This window comes from Talpa europaea (genome assembly GCF_964194135.1).
Source record: "Talpa europaea genome assembly, chromosome: 1".
Classification (NCBI taxonomy): Eukaryota; Metazoa; Chordata; class Mammalia; order Eulipotyphla; family Talpidae; genus Talpa; species Talpa europaea.
The window spans coordinates 144435937-144459598 of record NC_140073.1 but is presented as its reverse complement, the minus strand read 5'-3'; the positions used below and the strand labels follow the sequence as shown (position 1 = coordinate 144459598).

At 53.0% G+C, this 23662-nt stretch overlaps 2 protein-coding genes across 2 annotated transcripts in view; both read left to right on the top strand.

Annotated features, from left to right (window-relative positions):
• The window catches only part of NHEJ1 (non-homologous end joining factor 1), a gene marked incomplete at both ends in the record, with an annotated part of 75997 nt that extends 71345 nt beyond the window's left edge, over positions 1-4652 (top strand). Inside the window, 3 exons of the mRNA XM_084246390.1 lie at positions 3299-3416; positions 3989-4095; positions 4578-4652. Of these exons, the coding sequence (XP_084102516.1) occupies positions 3299-3416; positions 3989-4095; positions 4578-4652 (300 nt within the window). The remainder of the gene's footprint in view (positions 1-3298; positions 3417-3988; positions 4096-4577) is intronic.
• A 13606-nt stretch (positions 4653-18258) lies between these two features.
• On the top strand, positions 18259-23443 carry IHH (Indian hedgehog signaling molecule; the record flags this gene model as incomplete). The annotated part of the gene is made up of 3 exons (XM_084253502.1): positions 18259-18576; positions 20873-21134; positions 22785-23443. The coding sequence occupies 3 exons, from the start codon at positions 18259-18261 to the stop codon at positions 23441-23443; spliced, it is 1239 nt and encodes a 412-aa protein (XP_084109628.1).
• Positions 23444-23662: the final 219 nt, after the last annotated feature.

Genomic DNA, 23662 nt, shown 5'->3' with positions numbered 1-23662 from the left:
CTTTGTGAAACCAAGGAAATTCCCACGACCACATCCTCAATTCAGAAAACCAAGCTCTTGGCAACACACGGGAGAGGAGTTTAGCCTTCTAGTCTCATTTCCTGTGAGATACGTCCATACTATCCTGTCTTTTCCCACCTTTGTGTCTCAAACGCTCCCCCCCACACACACATTTAAAACCTGCTCTTGCGGGCCTTAGCTTGATGGCACCACCTCTGAAGCTTTTTCTGGGCCTCAGACCGGTCCTCTCCTCTCGGGGCTCCTCTCTCTCTGCCCACAGCTCTGTTATGGCACAGAGCATGGAGGGGGCACCACCATCTACCTGTCTCTCACATGAGGGTGCAACTCCTCAAGGCAGGGATGTGACTGATTTCTCTGTGCTCCCTCAGGCCTGTTGTGAGGAAGGGAGGATGGTGGTGCTTTCCCCACCCCCAGCCCTCTGGTGCCAGCACACAGCAGAATCTCAGTCACTTTTTTGCTGAGTAGAATTGATCCTGGGTTAATCAGATGAACACATTATACAGTAGACCGGCCTGTCTCCTGCTCCCCTCCCCACTCTGGGCAGTGACCCGCTCTCTGGCGGGTACACCTTGATCCCGGCCCGGGGTACTTATTGCCGGGGGCACTGCTGTTTGCTTTGCCCAGTCCTGACTGAGGTGTTCTTCCTTTGTTCTCTGCCGCCAGTCCCACCTGGCCCCGCCATTGTCCTGAGCCAGGAGCGGATGTTTCTCCTGCCCCAGCTCCCTCTCCCCACCTCTCTTCCCGCACATTTTCTGAGGCTGAGGGCCAGGCACAGCTAGGATAGGACCAAGGGAGTCGCCTCTCAGTTCCTGCGGCTCCAGTAAAGGACAGCTGCCTCCTTTCTGTCTGCTCACTTTTCCTTGTCTCCTGAGGGAGCTTGTTCCTGAGCTGACTGGCTGGGAATACAGGCTGATGGCCTGTGAGGGGAGGGTGGAGGCCTGTAGTCCTTGGAAAACTGTATTCTCCCGTTGACCAAAGTCCTGCTATTGGAGAAGTAGACTGGAGGGCAGTTGTGTGCGTGGGCCCTGAAGCCAGGCTGTCAGGATTCTCTTCCTGCCTCACCACTTTCGTGCTTCAACTCCCCAGTGAAAATGGGGTCACACTGGGCCTGCCTTGCCCCTTCACTTACAAGTGGTTATTGAGTCCCGCCTGCGGGCCAGGTTGTTCTGGGAGCCCAGGAAACAGCAGTGACCAGGACGAAATGCCTGAATACATTAAAATCCTTAGAACAATGTCTTGCACATTGTAAATTTGTGGCAAGTGGACAAATTTTCTCTTCCTAGTACTTTTCTGAGACAAACACGCAGCAGGAATAACCTTTGGCAGCAGCTACAGGGCCAGATCTTCCTAAAACAGGGAAGGACACAGGAGCCCTAAGATACAGATTTTTGATTTGGATTCAGGAGGAGGACAAGCACTGACTTTAGTGACCTGTCATTCCTCGCACTTCATTTTGAACCTAAATGCATGAACTGACTAAAGATCACCCTGGACATAGGAGTCCATTTGGCTGCATGGGAAGGGCAGGTAGACATGACCCCGGAGTGCCTAGACCTGTCTCCCCATCTGTACGGACAGCTTATTTCCTCTTGAGCCGTGTTAGGGAGGGCCCATTTCTTGATAATATGAAAGGGGGTCCTGGAGACATGATCTAGAAGGAAGAACAAGAGCAGTTGGCCTCTTGACTGTCAGGGCTCCCTGACAATAGTGTAGGGGACCTTCTGCCAGAGGAGGTGGCTTGGGGCTTGGAGAGCTGAGCTAGGAAGGAGCGAGGTGGAGTCGAGGTATGTGACATGATAGTTTGCCTCCCAGTGTCAGTCCGTTCCTTCAGGAATGCTGCTGAAAAGAGGGCTGTTATACTCTGGGGTGATCTCTGGCTAGAAGCAAAGTCTGCACTCAAGGCGCCTGATTCAGTGTCTGTGGTTTCCAGTGAACATCCCAGCCTGATACAGTCTTTATGGGGGTAGGCTTGGACTAGAAATGTAGGTTCCATTTTCCTGGAGATGAACACGTTTAAGCTACCACCACATTCAGGGAAGGAAAACTGTATGATCCTGACTGTGGTTCAGAGTCTACTTTATTGCTGTTTCACTTTCTGTGTTCCACCCTCTTCCACGATGGGTTTGCAGAAATGAACGTCCTTATAGCACAGAGAAAGTGGCCTTGGGTTGGTTCCCCCGTGACTGCTGGCATGGCTTCCCTTGGAGACCTGCTAGCTTGGCAGTTTGTATGCCTAAGGACAGACGAAGTAGTGGGCCCCTGTGAGATTCTGAGGTACAACCAGGTTAGGTGCCGCCTTATACAATACTCCTGCATCGCAGTTTTACTCACTTTCTTTAGTCTTCCGTTGTTACTCAACTCAGTTCAGCCAAGTGCATGGAACTCAGATTCGGCAAAGCATTTTGCTGTGGATATAAGTCCACAGTTCGTTCCATAGTGAAAGAAACAGATAAATACAGTGCAATTATAGCAGATTTCTCACCTTTAAAATAATTATTATCACCTTCCTAAGAAACCTTTTAAGACATTTTTTCCTAACACCCCTTTCAGGAAATTTTAATACCACAGCTATACTCAAGCTCTGTTTATGTTCCTTTGTGCTTTATATTTTTAAAAGGGTAAGATTTTTTTTTTACCTCTCCAGAACCAATTTTTGCTCCCATTGAGGGAAATATTGCCCCCATTGTGAGTTCATGGGTGACAGGAAAGTACAATGGGATTGTAGTAGGGAATATGAAATGGCAAGTGAACCTCCAAATTTTATAAACATTATTTCTCCCATTTCCTCTGACTGAATGTCTCAGCTCCATGATTTTCTCGTTTCTTAGTCTGTCATTCCTCTTCTGCAGTCTTCTCCCAATTCTGGATTTCAGCATTTCTCTTGTGCACATATAGGTGTGCATTTAATCAAAGTAATAGTCTGTATATCTCAGGGACAGTTTAGGGAAGATGATTTCCTAAAACAGTGTCCTAAGAGGTCATCCCTTTGGAAGAAAGAGCCTCAAGAACAGCCAAGTTTGTGGAGAAGCAGAGCAGACCCAACTATTGGAGGAGAGGAAGGTGTAGGTATGGTGTTGCTTTTCAGAGAAGAAGACATCCTAACAGGTCTTTCTGTTGGTCCCAACAAGCTTGAATATGGACATTCTAGAATAAAATATTGGCTCTGACTTTTCTATAAAAATTCTTTTGGGGCTGTTGCCAGTTCTGTCCATGGGGTAGCGAGTCCCTTTTCTCTGGCAATACAGTGTAGCCAACGGCAGCATCCTCTCTCCTCTAGAAACTACCTGAGACATGCGGTGTTGGTGACGGCAGACCCTTTGTCATGAATCTACAGAGTCTGTATGTGGCAGTGACCAGACAAGCAGTCCAGGAGGCACAGAGGCATCAAGACACTGGTGAGTAGCTCCTCCAGTACTTGGTCTCCCTGGTTTATGGAGTTTGGGCCTAGGTTTGTGCTGTCCCATGTGGTGGCTGTAGCCACTTGTGATTATTTTTGTCTAAATTAATAAAAATTAAATAAAGTGAAAAATTCATTTCCTCATTTGTTCTAGCCACATTTCAAATGTTCAGGGATAACATGTAGCTAGTGGCTATGAAGCTGGACAGCACAGATCAGAACATTTCCATCATTATAGAAAGTTCTATTTGAATTGTTGTAGGTATTGAGGAGAACTAGCTAGAGAATCAGAGAAAGATTAATTCCCTACCTGAGACATGTCAGGAAGTGTATAGGAGAGCAGCTAGCTATTTTGAGTCAAGGAAACTCTTCCTACCTGGTCAGAGTAGGCCTGGGGAATCATCATAGGCCTGGGGAAGCCAAAAGTCAGCTGGGACTTGGATTAGTGACTCCTCTGTCTGTTTATGTATTAGTACCGCACCCTGGCTTTATGGGAATGCTTGGCAAATGCCAGTATCTTCCTGGTAAGCAAGCATTTATCACTAGCTTCCTGGATCTTTCTGATTTCAGGAGATCCTCAGACGGCTCACAGCACCTGCCCCCAAGAAACTGACGGCCAGCTTCTGAACCAGCAGGAACAGCCCGTGCCTTCAGAACCATCCCTCCCGGAGTCCACCGTGAGTCGTGAGCACTTCCTGGATGGTGTACTGAGAGTTGGCTGCGTCCGTACCTGTAGCCCCCAAGCCAGCGGACCCTGGAATTGCCACCTAGTTAATGCTGCCTAACAACATTGGGGGATATTTGTGAACCCACTTCTAATATGTACACCTCTAGATGGAGACCTTTGCCCACCTTCCTGTGCTGTCTCCTCTCCACAGTTCTCGTACTGCCTGATGAATCCTGACTCCTTGCCTACCATATCCCATTTCCAGTGATGGGCCGTGAGGTTGTTTGCTGTAGAGGAAGGGGGTACACGTCTCTTGCAGAGTCTTCTGTCACAGTCACAGTCACAGTCACTGCCTAGATTTCAAAGCAGCCATGCCAGTTACATCAAGACCTCCCCTAACCAGAGCCATGGGAGGGAACGAGTTCCTTCCCTCACTGAAGTGGAACTGTTTCAAACCCTTATTAACTTGTGTTCCCTTTTTCCCCCCTGAAGGAAACTTCAGGCCCTCTGCAGAGACCTCAGCTCTCAAAGGTCAAGAGGAAGAAGCTAAAGGGGCTCTTCAGTTAACCTGTCACTCTCTCAGCTGCTGAGGATGGCCTTGGAGAACAGCGTCCTAGTGTCACCCTGAAAGGCACTCGCCTGACAGTATCTTTTATACAGGTTCTGCTGTCCAAGGCCCCACTGTAAGGCGAGATAACTGAAGTTCACATTGATAGGCCTCCTGAGTGGGTTCTGTTAAGGGGGGGCAGTGGGAATCTCGGCCCCCACCCATCGGGCATTCCCTGCCCAAGTGGAAGCCAGTCTCTGGGAATCCCATATTCTCCTTTCTGTTGGTGAAGGTTTTCTAGGCCTAGGACCCTACCCTGGACTTTAGGTATATAGGGCAAGTCTACAAAAAGGCACAACATGCTGAAGGAAGCCTTGTCTGCCTTTCAAAAGAGTCCTGAGCCAATTCTGGTATTCGCCACCCGCTTCTCTCTCTAGCATGAAATAAAAGCAGTCACACTCCCCTGCTTTTGAGTTTACTTTCTTGGTAGAACACATTCACCACTCCCACCCCTTGGTTGTGTCTGGGTGAAGTCTAGGCCTCAGTCCAATCCTTGAGATTCTTCTTATGCTTCTCTTCCGTGGCTGTACTATCTCCATGAGGGAGCTCTGAGCTTGAGAATCTCTCCATGGTGGGCCCAAGTCTGCTGTGTTCTTCTGTCCAATTTGATGTGTGGTTATTGTGTCTTTTAAATGTGTTTCCATGGCAGAGACAACAGGTGAATCCAAACACAGGATTGAAATTACAATGCGCTCCAAGCATTAGGGTCAAGGTAATTCCTTACTCCCACTGGAGTAAGAAAAAAAGGGATTTTCCTTTCCCATTATTCACTCCACTTCAAATAACATATAACTAGAAGAACAAGGAAAAGATAGGATGGCAGGGAACAGGAAATGGCCACAGTCATTCCCTGCGACAACAGAATTGACCTACAGAACAAATAGTGCTTAGCAGGAAAAATGTAAAGGCTGTGAGATGTAAGCAGAGTCTTAAACAGAGAGTCAATTCTTTGGACATATCTAGCTAGATATCGAGACCAGGATTAACAAAGCCCCTGGCTTTCTCTGCTAGATTTTCCTCTGTGGGTAAGACCTTCTGAAACTTTGCCTTGGAAGGGCAGGAAGCCAAGTAGAACTTAGATGTTGATTGGGAGCTGTTAAGTAGAGGAGCAGAACCCACAGGGGTCTTTCCTTTTTTATTTCTTTTTGATGGCCAAATGCCTTCTCATCCACATCCCCTCTTTAGCTCAAGCTGGTGTTTCCATCCTCATGCTAAGTCTTGGGGGAGAGGACAGTCTAAGCAATATGAAATGATGATTATAGTAAGGACAACAACAGTAATAAAAAGCTAACATTTACGGACAGTAATGTGTACCAGGGGCTCTAATCAGCACCCGACGATAGGTTCACACAGCATCATCTGAGTAACGGGTAACTCACTGGGAAGTGGAGTCCTGAAGTAATTAGATGACTTATCAAAAGCCACACAACTAATAGTCACAGCTAGAATTTGAACCCAGATAGCTGAGTGCTTCCCAGCATTATCATGCATGTTCTGGAAACATTTTCCAGGAGGACTGCTAGGTCCTTTCCTGCCTCCCCCTGTAACCTTCCTCCATGACCTGTCTACTTTCAATAGGATGCTCTGCTCCCCATTGCTTCTTCAAGGCAGGAGACTTTGAGGGCTCCAGGACTGACCCCCATGTCTTTACTGGGTGGCAGAGTCAGCGCTCCATCAGGGCTCACCCCGACACTCTCCTGGTGGTTTTCTCTACCTCCAGCCCGCTGTGTGCCAGGGTGGGCCATGATGGAATCCGTGGAGATGAGTTGCAGACCTTGTAGAAACTGTATCAGATGTCACTTTGTTTCTTACTTTCTTTTTGGCATAATGTAGATAGCCAGATTTCAGTGCCTACAAGGTCTGAGACCACATGGGGAATGGACAGCAAGCAGTGAGGAAATGCTGGGCCTGCACTCTGGTTAATCCCTCTGCCTTAAAGCACAATCTCAAGAGCAGGCATCTTTCATTATAGAGGGACCAGGGATTTGTGAGTCCCCCAAAATTGTAAGTAAAATGCTAAGAGCATAACTTTTTATGTTCTCAAAAAAAAAAATGGGTGACTTTTTTTAAAGGTTAGGTAAGCGTTTACCCAATGCCCTTCTCACCCACTGGCCCCTTTATTCCCAGAGGTGGCCGCCTCCGTGGGGATATTGCCTCGACACATCCTTGGAGAAACAGCTCCTAGAGCTCTGCCTCCAGCGTTCTTGCCCTGAAACCCTTACCCCCCAGAGCTGGGGGTGGTGGCTGAGAATCATTCATCCCGGGCAACTCCAGGGAAACCCCTGCCTTGACAAATTGGCCTAGCCAGGCTGTATTCCAGCCCTGCCCCCTGGCTTGGGCCCCTCCCCGAGGCCCCCAGCCTGGCCCAACCCCCACTCCACATGCACATAAAAGGGTCGAATTCTCGTGGCTGCTCCATAAATTTTATTCCGTAAATATTAGTTTTCCCTGTGTTTAATAAAGCAGTGGCCCACCTCCCCGCCTACCCGCCCGCTCCCCGGGGCCGGGGCTGGGGCCAGGGCTGGCTGGTGGGAGAAGGGACTCTTTCAATTGCTTTGGAGTATTTTTAGAAAAAAAAATAATATAAGGTGGTTTACACGAGCAAGTCAGCAAACCAGGAGCAGGACTAGGGACCTCGAGGAAGTTCCTGCAAGAACTTGACCTAAAAAGTAGAGAAATAGCGCCACCTAGGTTGCAAGGCCGACCTGGCCTTGCCCTGGTTCACTCCTCCCCCACCGTTCGCCTGACAGGCAAGCTCTTTGCTGGAAGAGAACTCTTCGTCCCTTAGCCCTCCTGCTGGGCAGTGCCTCCTTTACTCAGGCCTCACTGAGGGCTTTCCCAGCAGCCCTTGGAGGCACAGCCCCAGGCTGGTCCTGGAAAATCCCACTTACGGCCATTCTCTTTTCCCCTCACCATCAGTCTCCCAGATCAAGGAGTGTTTCCAAGGGATAAGCAGAGTTGTTGAGAAGTGAAAGCCTCCCTAGACTTCATCTTCCCACTGAATCCTGAGTAGCTAGTCCTGAAACTCCTAGGGCTGAAGGTGGCAAATAGTGAGAACTGTGCGCCTGTGTCAGGATTCTGGAAGGATCCACCCTGTCCGATCGAGGCCCTGGCCGGCCTGGTGTGGTCCCCCACAGTGAGCACTGGAGGTCAGAGAGATGCTCAGGTCTCCCGAATCCCCCTCTCTCTTCTTTATTTTATCCCATGATACATTTGAAATGCCTTCTCTTTTCTCCCTTTTCTGTAAACCTCCCATTTTCCAACACCCCTGCCTCCTCTTTTGCTCCGGTCCTGCTAGGAGAGAGCAGGGGCCCCTGGGTTATTCTCTGCACAAAGATGGCTGAAGGAGTGGGGAATGGGATAGGCTGGTCCCAGATTTAGTGTTATTCTTGACATTGTCACTGGGGGCATTTTCTCTCCAATTATTCTGTCCCTCATTTCCTCCTATTTACGCGACCAGGAAGATTTGCTCCAAAGAGTATAGGGGATATCTGAAAATCTTCTGAATAACCCTTTGTTGTGATGTGGTGAACTCACTTTGCTCTGTTGTGCTTGTCCTTCACTCTCTGCTCCCCATGCAGTCTGTGTTTATGGACTGTGTGCTCTTCGTGAGATTATATTCTTTGAGAACAGATTCAGTGTTAGCTTGAGAATTTCCACCGTGCTGGGTTATACTACTAAAGGGGGCAGCTTTGTGTTAACTGGGCTCTGATACAATCAGGATGTACTTCTTCCAAACTTTGCCCTGAATGAAGTGTTTTCTAACTTCCAATTTTCCTGACGAAGAAACCGTTCAAAAGGAGTAACAGAATACAAAGAAGCTCTCAGACTCAGAGTTCAAAGAAGGCTGATTACTGCTCTGTTATCAGCATCAATAAATGCATGGGCTCCCCAAATAGTGGCCTGTCATCAGTAGTAGGCACTTAGGTACAGGGAGAAATGCCAGAGAAGAAGGGAGCCCCCACTTTGTGATGTAGCTGCTATGACCTGGAAGTTGGAGGCTTCTGATTGCTGTTTTGTCTTGCATATTCCTTAGATAAGGCCTCAGAAGATCCCACCTTGAGGGGAAACATTGGAGTTGGGAGGGGACGAGGTAGCTTGTGTGTGCATGAGGTGGCCGGGCCCTTGGGAGTCCCTCTCTACTCGAGGGGCCCCAAGCCCATCTATCCTCTGTCTTTCAACCCAAAATCTTTCAAGGAATACTTTCCTGTCCCCTGAGGACTTCGGTGGTATTTTTTTTTTAAATAAATTTTATTTTTATATTCCCCATACAATTGCAACCCCCTTATTTTGACCCCAATCCCTCCCCTCCCCGCCTCCTACCCCCCATAGAGTGTCTCTGGTTCATAGTTTTTTGTTGATTTTGATTTTCACTTTCTTATAGTTATTCATTTTCCTGGTCCTTTATTTAAGTTTTCTAGATTCCTGCTATGAGTAAGACCATCCGGTATTTTTCTTTTTCTTTCTGGCTTATTTTGCTGAGCATGATCCCTTCCAGCTCCATCCATGTTGCTGCAAATTGCATGTGTTTATCTTTTCTTCGGTGGTATTTTTTGCTTCCCCGTATTTCTGGGGTCTGTCTTCTCCACCCTTGCACATGGGGAGGCATTGGTAGCTCCAGAACATTCTAGAAAAAACTTAATCACCCCTCTCAACTGTTTAAGTCCTGCCTGCAACTTAGTTTTTGCCATGCTTTCCACACTCCTGGACTCTATGAGTCCCAGCCTCTTGGCTCATAGTATCCTGAGGGAACCCGGAAGAGATATTTGAAGAAGTCGGGAGAATGGGGAGCACATAGTCATTGACTCACCTGGGAAGACTGTGCCAGGATTACTTGTCCTGCTGGGACCTGGGCCAGGAGTTAAGGGAGCATGCAGTGCCGCACTGTTCCTTCCTCCTCTCACTTTGGGGTCAAAAACAGTAGCAGAGCTAAAATTGGGGAGTAGGGCTCGGGGGCTGCTGGGAGTCCCTTCAGAAATCTGGGTGTTGTATTTACTTTTTCATATTGGCAGCTGGAAGGGGAAGCCCATCCCAACTCGGCATTGTTGTCTGACATGGTTAATCAGATCCTATAATCCTGCTGTGGAAATATTGGGCCTCACTCAAAACAATAGAGACCAAGAATATTGTGGTTAAATTTCAACCAACTGCCTCCCTGGTCTGTTTGCCTAACCCCTACCCCCCCCTCCTGGGCCAGAGTCCTCGCACTTTATGGACCCCTGATAGGATCGACAGCCGGTCAGAAATCGGTGACAGGAGAAGGGAAAATGGAGTAGGGAAGGGTAATCCTCTTGACTGGTACTCCATCCTGCCTCTCCCCTCCCACTCCTGGAAGGGTGAGGGGGCGGGGGATGAAAGGAATAGGTACTGGTGGGGAGGCTCCTCAGGGTCTGGGTCTCTGTTCAGGAGGTCTAGAGTCAGACTGTGGGGACTCCTAGGGAGTAAAGAGATTCCACAAGACAGAAAAAGAAGGCTGCCAGATAAGAAGGCAAGACTCAGTTTCATTTAGTCCTGCTGCCTGGCGATTCCTGGGCACCAAACAATGCCAGTCGGTCCTATGTCACACTTGGGAGGGACAGGAAGGCACAGGTTGGGGAAGGGGAGTGGTAATAAAGATTTCTGTTTCATTAGTAATCTGATATGACAGCAATATAAATAATAATGCTCTGATGATGTATGAAAGTGATACTGATACCCCAACTTGAGTGGTTTTCTAGCAATGCGAATGTCCATTATGTTGCTCTCCTGAGTAAGTATGCACTAAATGTGACAGGATAATTTATAATTAAAATAGCAGGACAGAGGGCATAGATACCCTGTACAGTGGCATTTTGTATCAAAAAAAAAAAAAAAGATGCAGGGTCTGGACTGTGCTCAAGGGGAAACTCGACATGGTGATCTAGTCAGCACAAGGAAGGATGTTCCTCTTGCAGGTACCAGGCGCCTGGTCACGCAGTGTTTGTGCCTGGCTGTCATGCACCACTGGTGCACTGGGTAGAAGCTGCAGCCACACTGTGTTTGGAGGTGTTGCCAGTCACTGAGGTGAAGTACAGTGAGGCCCCAGCTCCGGCACCGTGGACTATTGAACGGTCAAAGTGTATGTGCATTTTTAGGATTTGAAGAATGAAAATAGCAGAACTGTGCCAAACGAAACTGTATTTACTTAATCTGTTCATATAGGGTGGGGATGGAGCAACAGCAGCACGCACTTCGTGTTTCTCACATCGGGTGCCGTGTGATGATTCAGGGGCTGGCTGCCTCCTTGGGTTACTCATCAAAGCCATTTTATTTTATTTTAAAGATTTATTTATGCATACAAAAATGGGGGTACAGGCCAGAGGTGTGGGGGGTGAGAGGATTCACCAGAGACAGAGTGAGGAACAGAACAGGCAGATTGACTAAAGTACGCTGCTGAGGGAAGCAGTGGATGAGTCAGGAGAAATCTGCGCCATGTGGGTAGCTCCCTGGCCAGGGATCGAATTCGGTGCTGCAGAGGCTGCGGATAGCTTCATAGGTTGTGTCTTAACCCCTTGTGCCACCAGGGAGGCCCTCAAAGCCATTTTAAAGCAGGCACTGCCAGGTGGGAGCTGAGCCTCCCACCAGCAAGTCCTCTGGACATTAGTTCTTAGAAGTAAGAATCTAAGACAGACGTATGCTTCCAGGCAGGGACCTCAAAAATAGCTTAATGGCAGCCATCAAGTGGAATAGAAGCAGGACATAAACATGATATCAAAAAGATCTAAAGGTGAAGGAACACTTTTCAATGGTTAAGCAACTTGGATAACTAGTGGGAAGAATCTAACATCAAGAAAGATCCCAATGGAAGTCACAAAGATTGGACCGTGCACCTGACCAAGATGGGGAAAATAAACAGCCAACTTGGTTATGTTATACATGGACTTGAACTGCGGATGGGAAAGTCCAACAGGAAAAGTCTAGATCTCTACAAAGGAATTCGAAGAAATGGCACAAGTTTGTAGAAAATGTGTTGAGTGAGGAAGAAAAACCTGCATTCAAAAAAGAAAACAGAAATAATTAAATGTATTGACTCAAACTGTGTGTGTGTGTGTGAGTGTGTGTGTGTGTGTGTGTGTGTGTGTGTGTAGAGAAAGAGCTTGCTCACTAACATCCCCTCAACAGGGGCATTAGTGCCCCTTGCTACTGACCAAAGACTTGTCTCCTGACTCCAAGAAGCCTACAATCCAAAGATGATATTTATGGACTAGATTTCCCCTCAAAATCTCAAATGTAAGAAGTAGAAAGTCATGACTTTGTATCTCTCTCTTTAAGTTTAAAAGAACCCTATGTGTAAATATTGCTTTGTTACCTGCTTTTGCTTTCACTTACCCATGTGGTGTCCATATTGACATGTCAACACATAAATCTCTTTAAAGATAAATAATCTTCACTCTGACTTTTATAAGCAGTTTGAAAGATACCCTCATAATCAGAAAGGAGAAAGCCTGAGTTACTCCATTTCCTCCCAGATCTTTCTGTGGTCACAGTGGTCTCTGCTGTCTCCCCATTGCCCACATGTCGGGACTTTGCTCTGCACGCTCTTCCCCCTAGACAGCCACTTGGTCGAAGCCCTCACCTCCTTCAGGTCTTGGCCAATGTCACACCTTCTCTGGGTCCTCCGCTGACCACCTACTTAGCAGAATGGCCGGCCTCCTGCCCTCACCCCACTCCCCACGAGCTGCTGCTCTCAATCCCGTTTTATGTTTTATGCTCCTAGTCCTTCAATTTCTTCTAACACATGCTATAGTTTATTATTATATCTATCTTTAGTCGTCTCCCCAATGTGACAACTGATTTAGTAGAATAAAGCTCCATAAAGGCAGGAACTTGTTTTTTTATTATTGCTTTTTTATTGTTGTCTCATATCCCAAGCACCTTGACAAAAATCAAAGGTCAGACCTTGACAGTGTCTGGCACTTAGTAGATGCCCAAGAATACTTGTCAAGTGAGTAAATGAAGAAAGATGACTCCACGCACACTCCTCCACACCAGAAGCATTTTGAGGTGCTTTTAGAGATAAATAAACATCATCACTTGGGGAGGGCAGTCATAGAGTGGAAGTAGGGTACATGCCATTTTGTTAGCTAGCACCATAACGGAAGGGATTTGACGTTGCGCAGAAACTAAGAATTTAAGTAATTATAAGGCAAGTGTGTGGGCCTCCCTGGTGACACATGGGGTGAAGATGCAACTGTGAAGCTATCCACAGCCACTGCAGCATGAGTTCCATCTCCGGCCAAGAAGCTACCCACATGACACAGCAGACCTCTCCTGACTCGCCCGCTGCTCCCCTCAGCAGTGTATTTCAGTCAGTCTGCCTGTTCTGCTCCCCACTCTGTCTCTGGTGAATCCTCTCACCCCCTGCACCTCTGGCCTGTACCCCAGTTCTCATATGCATAAATAAACACATCTTTAAAAAAAAAAACAAAACAGGCAAGTATGTGTATATCGTCTCACTTTCTTTGGCGATAGACCCGCCTTAGGCACACTCTCTGCCAACTGGTGAGCGTATGGATGGACTAGTACAAACCCAGTTACAGAGGCTGATAGGCATGTCAGGAGCATCACTGGAGGATTAGAAGACTAGTCCCCTTGTCCCCCTTAACTGAACATTTATTGCACTAGTACTTTCTGAGTTTCTCTCTAGGCAACTAGTCTCTTCTCACATAGAGACATTGGGGTGGAAATAAAGTCCATTAGGTAGTAAACATGTTTTAATCCATATATAGAAATAAATATTGGTTTCCTTCTGTCCGCAAATGTCTGTCTCTAAGAGTTTCCCACAATCTTTAGTCTCTGACTTGAGGGAAAAACATTCCCTTTGTTACTAATTCTGCTGCCTTTCCCTGCCTTTTCAAAGTCATCAAAGCAAGGTCTTTAATGCTTGAATCTCTCTGAAGTGCCTTGTAATGAGCTTATTGTTTGGGCAAAGGTAACTTGACATTCCCATCTCTAATCAATAGCTAGCTTTCAAAGCATTGTTAGTTTTGAGTGGCTCTAATTGGATCTCCAAATGTGTTCTGGGCTGATCTGAGGCTTGCCAGGCAGCGTGCTTCCATTTCTGCACATGGGCCCGAAAGTGGAGTTGCTCACCTCTTCAGAAAATCAACAGAAGTCAGAGTGATCGCAATCAATTGGGAAGACAGTCGAATAGTCTGAGGGTTTAAAAGCCCATGAAGTTAACAAAACGGTCTCCTAGACTTCCAAGAGAAAACGAGTGGCTTGAACAGAAGTCAACAACCCAGCGTGCTTGCCCTAGAAAGAACTCACCAAGAAACTGGATTATTATGGATTCAAACAGTCCTAGACTCCAACCCCCAACAACCTAAGTTCCTCATTTATAAAATGAAGACGATGGTGTCCCCTTCATCAGGATTGCGGGGGTCATGTGAGATCGTGCCCTCCCCCTTACCAGACTCTCTGAGTTGACGTTGTCATGAGTGCTGTCCTCTGCTTGAGTTACTGCCCTTGCCTGAATATCTCCTTCAATCTTTTCAGTCAGTCCTCACTCTCCTTCAAAACTGAATTCTTCCAGAAGGTTTGACCCCAGGCTAATTGCTTCCTAGACCAAGTTCATCTTATCTGTGAATGTGTCTAGTTTCTAATGCATTATTCTACTCATTTATGAGGGGCATTCATGGCTTTGTGACTGTCTTTTATTTCCATGCCTTATCTTTAAAGTTAAATTGTAAATTCCTTGGCAACAACTATGTCTCCTGCCTTTCTGATTGTATTCTCCATTCTTTTGTACCTGTTATACAGTTGTGTCAAGTGACTTCCCAAGGCCACACAGGTAGGAGGTGTCAAAGACGGTGCACAGGCATGGCTTTGCCACCTCCAGGCAAGCGGTCTTTCTACACAGCCAAAGCTGTTACGTGCAGAATCATTGGAGGATATTTGGCAACTGCATTCCTGAAACCTGTCTGGTTATGGCTCAGCATCCCTGGGTTTAGAATGGAATTGATCTGGTTAAATAGCAAGATGAGGAGGAAAAAAACTAGTTGATTATAAAAGTATGGACCTACATGGCATGTGTGTGTTTGTATGAATATCTGTACTGTGTCTAAATGTATGTGTATGTATATTCATATACACACATTAGTGAGTATAACACTATACGGACACCATTTGTGCAATATAGCATTAAATTCAGGATTGACTAAAAATACTAACAGGGTAGTCTAATAAACAGGTGCTTAAATTATCAGGTTTTATGGTAGTTTCTTCCCTCCAACCTGTATTTCCAACTCTTACAAATAAAATAATTCATCATGTTATCCAAAGAAGCAGATATTACTTTGTTCTTCCAGAGGCGACTGGAGAAGCAAAGAGATCTAATAATGAGAGAAGAGGAGAGTGACTTTACCAACAGGCCCAGGACTCAGGACTCAGACCCAGCCCGGATCCAGCTGAGTCAGTTGCTCAGACCCCAGGCCTGCGGTGTCTCCAGAGTGGCACATGTCACTTCTCTAGCTACACAGCTGACAGGAGCCTGGCAGTGGCCAGAAAAAGAGCCAGGCTTTGTCCGATAGGGCTGATGAACTTGTCCAATTCAAAAGCTACTCTGCTTCGATGGAACAGTGAGGTGTATAATTCTCCCAGAAATGACCCAGGTGATTCTTAGGCCCAGGCTTGGATTAAAAGTGCCCCAGGGTCATTGCCATAGAAATTAGGCTGCTTCCAATCTGTCTTTCCCCCTCTTCATCCACTGATGGAGATTGAACTGGGACCCATCTAAAACTGAGATTCAGATCTTAAAGCACCCTTGTGTTCTCAGAAAAGAACCTCTTTGGAGTAAAAACAACTCTGGGTTCAAATCTTGACTTTGGGACGATGGGCAAGTTACTATACTTCTTGAGCTTTAGAGTGCTGAATTTGTGAAATGAGAAGAATAATTGCTATGCCCAGAAGGTTATTGTGAAGATTGCAGAAGTGCTGGAAGTACGTGGCACAGAGAAAACCATTGATACAGATCATGCCCCATCTGCTTCTCCCAGCACACACCCTGGTCTCTGCCCCCAAATGAGCCAGGCCAGGAGGATCCAGACTCAATGGGGAATATTCTAATCCCAGGAGGTCACCGGCTCTAGAAGAACCCTGATGCCCAGCTACATCAGCACTGCAGAAGAAAGTCTTATTTGACACTGCCCAGATCTTTACGAGATATTTGAATTCCGCAGGTCAGGAAGCCATTTAAGAGAGAAACGAGAGGAATGGCAAAGCTCATCATTGCTCATTCTCTCTGAGAGAGTCTTTAAGAAACAGTCTTTCACTTGAAGCAAAGAAGGTTAAAACAGAATTTACCAACTCGTGGAGTCCAGGCAAGCAGATGAATGGCCCTAATCACTAAAGCCAGAAGTGGGAAAAAGAGCAAATTCGCATTAGAGAGAGAGGAAGGAAGATTGAATTTAAGGCAAAGCTTCTCTAGAACATTATAAAACACTGAGATGGGCATCCATGGAAGCATATGGATTTTCTTTTTCTGTAGCGCTATTGAAAACCGAAAGCTCCTCTCTGGATGGGAAGAGGTACTGACCTGGCTGAGGTCAGTCTGCCCCCGAGAATTTGAGCAGGAGAGAGAGAAGGGGTGGGGAATAAAGCAGGGGTAGTTTTGGAAGCTGGAAAGCACCAGGTAAGGCACTGCTAGAACTAACATTTGAGTAACAAGGGACTGGAGACTTGGAACCGAAATGCTAGGGGCCGCGAGGCCCGGCCCGGAGGGAGAGCAGAAGCAGAGGGGAGGGAAGGAAACAACCCATTTTATCTCCAAGTCACTGATGCCGCAGCACCAAGGGTGAACCACCCTAAGTCCCTTCTGGAAGCCTCGGTTTCTTTTCTGTAATAGGAAGTGCTGGGATTAAACATTCTCTTGAGTCCCTTCCAATTTTGGTGTGTGTTTTAAAAATGGATGCAGAGAAAATGTGAAGACATCTGTGAAAAGCCCCCTCAGCCCCATGCCCAGGCCGCTGGAGGTGGGTGAGTGCTGCTGAGACCACCGAGGGCCAGGCCTCTGCAGGGGTGAAGATGCCTGTTGTACTGGTCTGGGAATGAAACAATGTTTAGCCTCTGTGTTTCTAGCTAATGAATTTGTGGACTACACTGCAATCAAAGCCTGCAGCTTCTTGTGGCGGGGATGGAGTTTGTTTTTAACACCCTGGCCCTTTCTTGCTTTAGCAGAATGAATCCCACATCATTCGGCGTCCCTGAATTTTATATTAAAACACACACAACCCATGTTTACTTCCCTCCCTGTCTCTACCCAGCCCGCACTTTCTAGCGTGTAAAGGACATCTGGGGGAGTGTTTCGCGGCTTCTGGGTGCCGGCGACTTCGAATCGCTCTCTGCCTGGGTAGCCGGCGCCTGCGCCCGGGCTCCGCGGGGTCCGGCCCGCCCAGCTCCCCGGCTCTGCTGTTGATGTCACCGCTCCGGCCGTTCTCGCGGACACCCCGGTCTATCCCTTTCCAACGTCATCTGCCCTTTAAGTGTGTTCAGCCCGAAGCCCCCCGTGCGATGCTGCCGAGGCCGGGCCACCCACCCCAGGCTCGCCCCAGCGGAGGTGGGCTGCGCCGGGTCCCTGCAGCCCTCGGCTCCCCCGGCCGGCCGGAGGGTGCAGTCTCCTGCGCCAGGGTGGGGCACCAGGTCGGGCGCGGCCTCCAGCCTTTTGGGTTCGCCTCCCCGCAGGGGACGCCGTGGGCGGCGGTGCGGTTCGGGCGCTGCCCCCCGCCCCCCGCGTCCGGCCGCGCCGTGGGCTGCGGTCTCCGCGGGGGTGGCAGCTCCCGTCCGGGAGGTTTGCGCCTGGCGGGGCACCCCGGAGCCACGGGGAACCCAGAGGCGAGGCCACGGCGGGGTGGGGCGCGCCCGGGCGGGGAGGGCGAACTCGGGCGGCGCAGGGGGCGCCGAGGGCAGCGGGCGGGCGGACGCGCGGCGAGCGGCGCGCGGGCCATGGGCTGGCGAGTGCCGGGCCGCCCGCCCGAGGGGGAGGAGGCTGCGCTGCCCTTGCTGCAGGTTCGCTGTCGAGCGCACAGGGAGGCTGGGACATGGGCAGGGTGCGGTCTGCGCGGGGCCGGAGCGGATCCCTTCCATTTCCCCTCTCACTCGGCCCCGGGCCGCGCCGCAGACGGCAGCAGCTCCCGCTCCGCCCGCGCCGCCTGACCGCCGGGCCGGGGCGCTAACCGCGGGGCCCGCCAGCCCGCCGGCCCGGCCAGCCCAGCCCAGCCCGGCGGCCCGCAGCCCCGCCGCCCGCCGCCCCCCGCCGCCGCCGCGTTGCCAAAACAAACGGGCCGGCCTATTTATTGGCGGCCGGCGAGCCGGGCAGCTCAGAGGCGAGGCGCCGAGGGGGACCGCGCGCCGCCACCAGCCAGGGCCCCGGGCCCCCGCCCCGCACCTGAGTCCCGGCGCTCGGCCGCCGCGCCTCGCCGCCCATGGCGCCCCCCCCCGGAGCCCCCCGGAGCCCCCCGAGCGCCTGAGCCCCCGCCGCGCTCCGCTCGACCCGCCCACCCCGCAGCCCACCCGGCGCCCTCGCCCGCCGCTCGCCCGGGCTCCCCGGCCATGTCTCCCGCCCGGCTCCGGCCCCGACTGCGGTTCTGCCTGTTCCTGCTGCTGCTGCTGCTGCTGGTGCCGGCGGCGCGGGGCTGCGGGCCGGGCCGGGTCGTGGGGAGCCGCCGGCGGCCGCCGCGCAAGCTCGTGCCGCTCGCCTACAAGCAGTTCAGCCCCAACGTGCCCGAGAAGACCCTGGGCGCCAGCGGGCGCTATGAAGGCAAGATCGCGCGCAGCTCGGAGCGCTTCAAGGAGCTCACCCCCAACTACAACCCCGACATCATCTTCAAGGACGAGGAGAACACGGGCGCCGACCGCCTCATGACCCAGGTGAGCGCGACCCGCCCTCGCAGAGCGCCGCCGCCCCGCACCGCCACCTGCCCGGCCCTGCCCGCCCCCCTGGCACCTTTTCTCCACCGGCTGGCACGCCCCCTGGCACCTGCCCCTTACGCCAAGCCCCACGGCCTCCTGCCCAAGGTGGGCCGGCCAGGGGTCCCGGCGTCGGCAGCCCCGAGCCCGCCCGAGCCGGAGAAGCGCTCCCCGCTGCCCAGCCCCGCAGCCCGGCGCGTTGGTGGCACCTCTGCCCTGAGAGCCGCCGGCTCGGGTCAGAAGCGGCACCCAGAGGTCCTTCGACCCCGCTGCCTCCCGCACCTCCGAGACCCACGCGGTCCCTCCGGGCCTAACCTTCGCACGGCTGCGCCCCTTTCATTTCGAAGCCGTTCGGCACCCCTGACGCGAAGAAGCTCCGGGCGCCAGGACCCCCCAGTGTTTCTTCCCCACCGCTCTGGGCTCACTGCGCGGCCCCTCTCTGGAGCAGCCTCCCGGCTGGGTCTGGGGTTAAGGAACAGCGGGTCGAGTTGAGCCCCGAGGCGGAGGTGGGACCGGGAACTTGCCCGGCAAGCCCACGTGTCTGTCCCGGGAGCTGAGAGGCGCCGCTGCGGTTGACGGGTCGGGTGCTCGGGTCTTAGGGCTTTGGGGCCGAACTTGGGGGATCCCTGGGCTTGGTGGTGGGGATGAGGAGGGTCGTAATCGTGGGGCTAGGATGCTTCCAAGAGGCAGGGCACAGAGCTACCTAGCAAGTCCTGCGCACTCAGCCAAGGGCCAGGGCTGACTTTCCTCCCTGCAGCCAGGCCTGCAAAGGAGGGAACCTGCACCCCCTGCCTCGGTGACCTCCCGGGCAAGCCTCCACCTTCTAGGTACTTTAGGGAGAGCAGCAAGACCAAGGCCCTCAGCATGTACCCTGGCGCCGGGGCCGGCCAGCCTGAGTCGGGGCGAAGGTTGGCTGGTGTCCTGGCCCGGGCTGGGCGCCTAGGAATGCAGATAAGGATCCGGGCCACGGGCTGGGCAATCATTGACAGTGTGCGCCCCGGCTCTGGACCCGAGGAGGGGGTGGGGGAAGAGAGGGGCGGGAGAAGGGGCTGGTAATGTGGACATAGGTGGGGGGCTCGAAGCCTGGAAGCAAGGGGCCCCAAAGCATTCCTTCCCTGGGCAGTGAGCGCCCCCAGCCAGGCTGCTGGGCCTGGGAGGACCAGCAGAGACTTGGGTTGCAGCCGTTGTTGGCTTCTGGAGACGGAGTCCAAGGGTCTGTGGGGCCCCGGTTCTGCTCAGTAGGGGTAGGCTGAGGCTTGGCTGCCCACACTTGGCGGTACCGCACACCTCAGAGTCCAGGGCTGTGAAAGGGCCGCTCTCCTTCAGGGCCCTGCCTCCTTCCCCTAGTCATCTGCAGGGTGCCTTGGGCTCCAGCACACAGGTAGCCAGCACCAATGGGTGATCTGTCCTGGAAGTCCCCAGGGTGCAGCTTCCACACCTACCTCACGTGAGGCTTGAAGCTGGCTCCCTGAGAGCAGAAGCTGCTTTCTCTGGTCCCTTCCTAGCTGTAGACAGCGGGAGGTACTAAAGGCTCTGGACTCTGGGAGGACTTTGTATGTGATTATCAACCACTAAACCCTTGCAGTGGGAGACGCTGTGTCACCTTCCATCTGGGCAGCCTGGGTGCCAGCTTTCCCCCAGCCCTTGGTTCCAGGTCTGTGGCATCCTGGTCACAAGTGCTGGCTGATTTTGGATCATAAGAGGGTCCCAGCACCAATGCTCTATGATGCCAGAGGGATCTAGGGCTGGCCCCGGATTTCCCTCCAACACACCTCCCTGCTGCTGGGCCCTCAGCACCTGCCGCGCCTCCTCGGCCTTGGTCCCCGGACCTCAGCCCTGAGGCTACGGTGACACCTACCGGGCACGCCTGGCCTTGCATGCCCAGCAGGCCAGCCGCAGGCAGTTGGACGTGCTGCCAAGCCCTCCGCCTAGAGGGACCTCCTAGAGACAGCGGGACTAGACCCTGGAAAGGTGCAGCCCCGGCCTTGGCGGATCGTTACCCCGAGTGCGCGCGCGAGCGCACAGGCGGAGGCGGCCGCTTGCTAGAGAAGGGAGCCCGCGAGGGTGTCGGGCTCCTCGTGCCCTCCAGATTCATGGCGCCACCTTGCGGCCCAGGTCCCTGGGGTGGCCCGAGGCTGGAGCGGAAGGAAGCACGCTGGGGCTCCGATCACTCCCCGCACCCTCCCGGGTTTGCGCCCGCGGCGGTGGGAGAGTCCGGACGCGCCGGCCCTGCCCTAACCGCGCGCCCTCCCCGCAGCGCTGCAAGGACCGCCTGAACTCTCTGGCCATCTCGGTGATGAACCAGTGGCCCGGCGTGAAGCTGCGGGTGACCGAGGGCTGGGACGAGGACGGCCACCACTCGGAGGAGTCGCTGCACTACGAGGGCCGCGCGGTGGACATCACCACGTCGGACCGCGACCGCAACAAGTACGGACTGCTGGCGCGCTTGGCCGTGGAGGCCGGTTTCGACTGGGTGTATTACGAGTCCAAGGCCCACGTGCATTGCTCCGTCAAGTCCGGTGAGCCGCTGCCGGGGGTCTGGGCCCGGGGCCGGGGCCGCAGGGCGTGGGCAGGCGGCTCAGGACCTGCTGGGGCCGAGAAGGCGAAGAGGCCGCTCAGGGGATGGAGGCGGGATCCCCGGGCCAGAGGACGTCGGCGGCGCTCCCCGCTGCTGCTCCTGACCGCCTGCTCCTCCTTCGCCTGGTAGTGCCTGGAGGCGTCTAGGGAGACAGGGCTCTGTCGCAGCGCTGCTGGGTGCTGGCCTTGCGGTCCACGGCCAGAGCCTGCCGCGAGGGCCGAGACTACAAGCTGCCCAGATGGAGGAAGCCAGGCTGACAGAGGCGCCTCCCCACCCAGCGGTGGGGCAGAATGGAGGCGGCTGGTGGGGCGCGGCCAGGTTGTACCCAGACACCAGCAAGCCTGACCGGGAGTCAGGAGTCCAGAGGTTCGGAACCCACAACCGGCCTGCAGGTCAGGCCCTTCGGGGCACTGTGTACGCTGGTCACAGGGGGTGCAGGCGTCCCCAACCTCTCCCCAGGGTCCTGAAGCTGGGCATTTGGGGTGCAAAGCCAGTCATCAGGGCCAGAATAAACAGAATGGACTCAATAAAGTGGATTTTCCTAGATTGGCCGCCTTGTTGATCAGAACTGGCGGGTACTGGGGCCCTGCCCCGACCCTCAAATCTTGTCATCATCCCGGTCACCAACACTGAACCCAGTCATGGGTGCTTCAGACAGTTCCTGTGTGACTGCCAGCCTGGCCCCACCTGGTGTCCGGTTCAGCCCCTCACACTGGCTCCACCAAATGACACTCACAGACATGGCACACGGACCAGGCCTGCTTTTCACTCCTCTGTGCCGGCGCCCCCACCCCCGATCTTTTCCCTCAGCATTCCCCTGCCAGCTATGTCTCCTTCACGTCACATCTCCCCTCCACCTGCAAACATTGGCCCCGGGCCGCTGCCATTCCTTGCTCCTGACCCCCAAACATTGCTCCCCATGACACCCACTGATGTCCCTGTGCCCTGTCCCCGCACAAGGACCAGAACACGAACCGAAGATGCTGATGTCACCCCGGCCAGTGCCCCCCCCATTCCCTGGGCTGATCCTTCACTCGTAAGGCTCCCTAGGAGGCTGGGCCCCTCATTGGCTGGTCTTCCTCTCCCTTCCAGACAGACTCCAAGGGCCAGTTCTGGCATAGAACTTGGGTCAGTGTGAGGGGGCAATGTTTGGGGAGCACCTGAGCAAGGGGTAAGAAATCACAGGACCTTCAGACCCCACGGGGATTAAGTGAGGCTGAAGCTTTCTGAGCATCAGGTCACAGCAGACCACTGCCTGATTCAGCTGACACCTGGCCTCTCCCACCCCTTCCCAGCATTTTCAGGATGAAAGGAAACTGAGGGGGGCTTCACCAGGGGTTCAGGGGGGCTCTTTCCCTCTCAACTGGTGGGTATTGGAGCCATGGTGTGTCCTTCTCATTTGCAAAGGCATAGACTGGGGAGAGGGGCAGAAGATCACATTGAGGGTGGTGAGTTCAGCTGCCTGGGAAGTGGGGGACAGGGGTGAGGATAGGGTGATAGGGGCTCTCTGGGAGAAAGAGGTGTCCTGGCTGGGCTGGGACTGGGAATCCCAGCTCCACGCAGTAACACCTTCATGTCCCTTCTTTCACAGAGCACTCCGCTGCGGCCAAGACAGGCGGCTGCTTTCCTGCTGGAGCCCGAGTGCGCCTGGAGAGCGGGGCACGTGTGGCCTTGTCGGCGGTGAGGCCAGGAGACCGGGTGCTGGCCATGGGGGAGGATGGGAACCCCACCTTCAGTGATGTGCTCATTTTCCTGGACCGAGAGCCAACCAGGCCCAGGGCCTTCCAGATCATTGAGACCCAGGACCCCCCTCGCCGCCTGGCACTCACGCCTGCCCACCTGCTCTTTGCCTCCAGCAACCACACGCAGCCAGCAGCCCACTTCCAGGCCACGTTTGCCAGCCAAGTGCAGCCTGGCCAGTATGTGTTGGTGGCTGGGGTGCCGGGCCTGCAGCCTGCCCGAGTGGCCACTGTCTCCACACACGTGGCCCTTGGGGCCTATGCGCCACTGACGAGGCATGGGACGCTGGTGGTGGAGGATGTGGTGGCCTCCTGCTTTGCAGTGGTGGCTGACCACCGCCTGGCTCAGTTGGCCTTCTGGCCCCTGCGACTGTTTCACAGCTTGGCATGGGGTAACTGGACCCCGGGGGAAGGTGTGCACTGGTACCCCCAGCTGCTCTACCGCCTGGGACGTCTCCTGCTAGAAGAGGGCAGCTTCCACTCGCTGGGCATGGCTGGGCCAGGGAGCTGAAAGGACCCTCCTCTGCACTCCAGGAACTGCCCAACTGGTTCCCAGGCCTCCCCGCCAGGAGGGCGCTGGCCCTGGAAGGGACCTGAGGAGGGGCACTGGATGCCACCATCTCTGCCACCAGAGATACACCATTGAGACTTGACTGGGCCATGCCAGTGTCCCCCGCCCCAGCTTGGTATCGTGACGGAGCCGCAGCTGAGCTGGCCCGGGAGGGCTGTG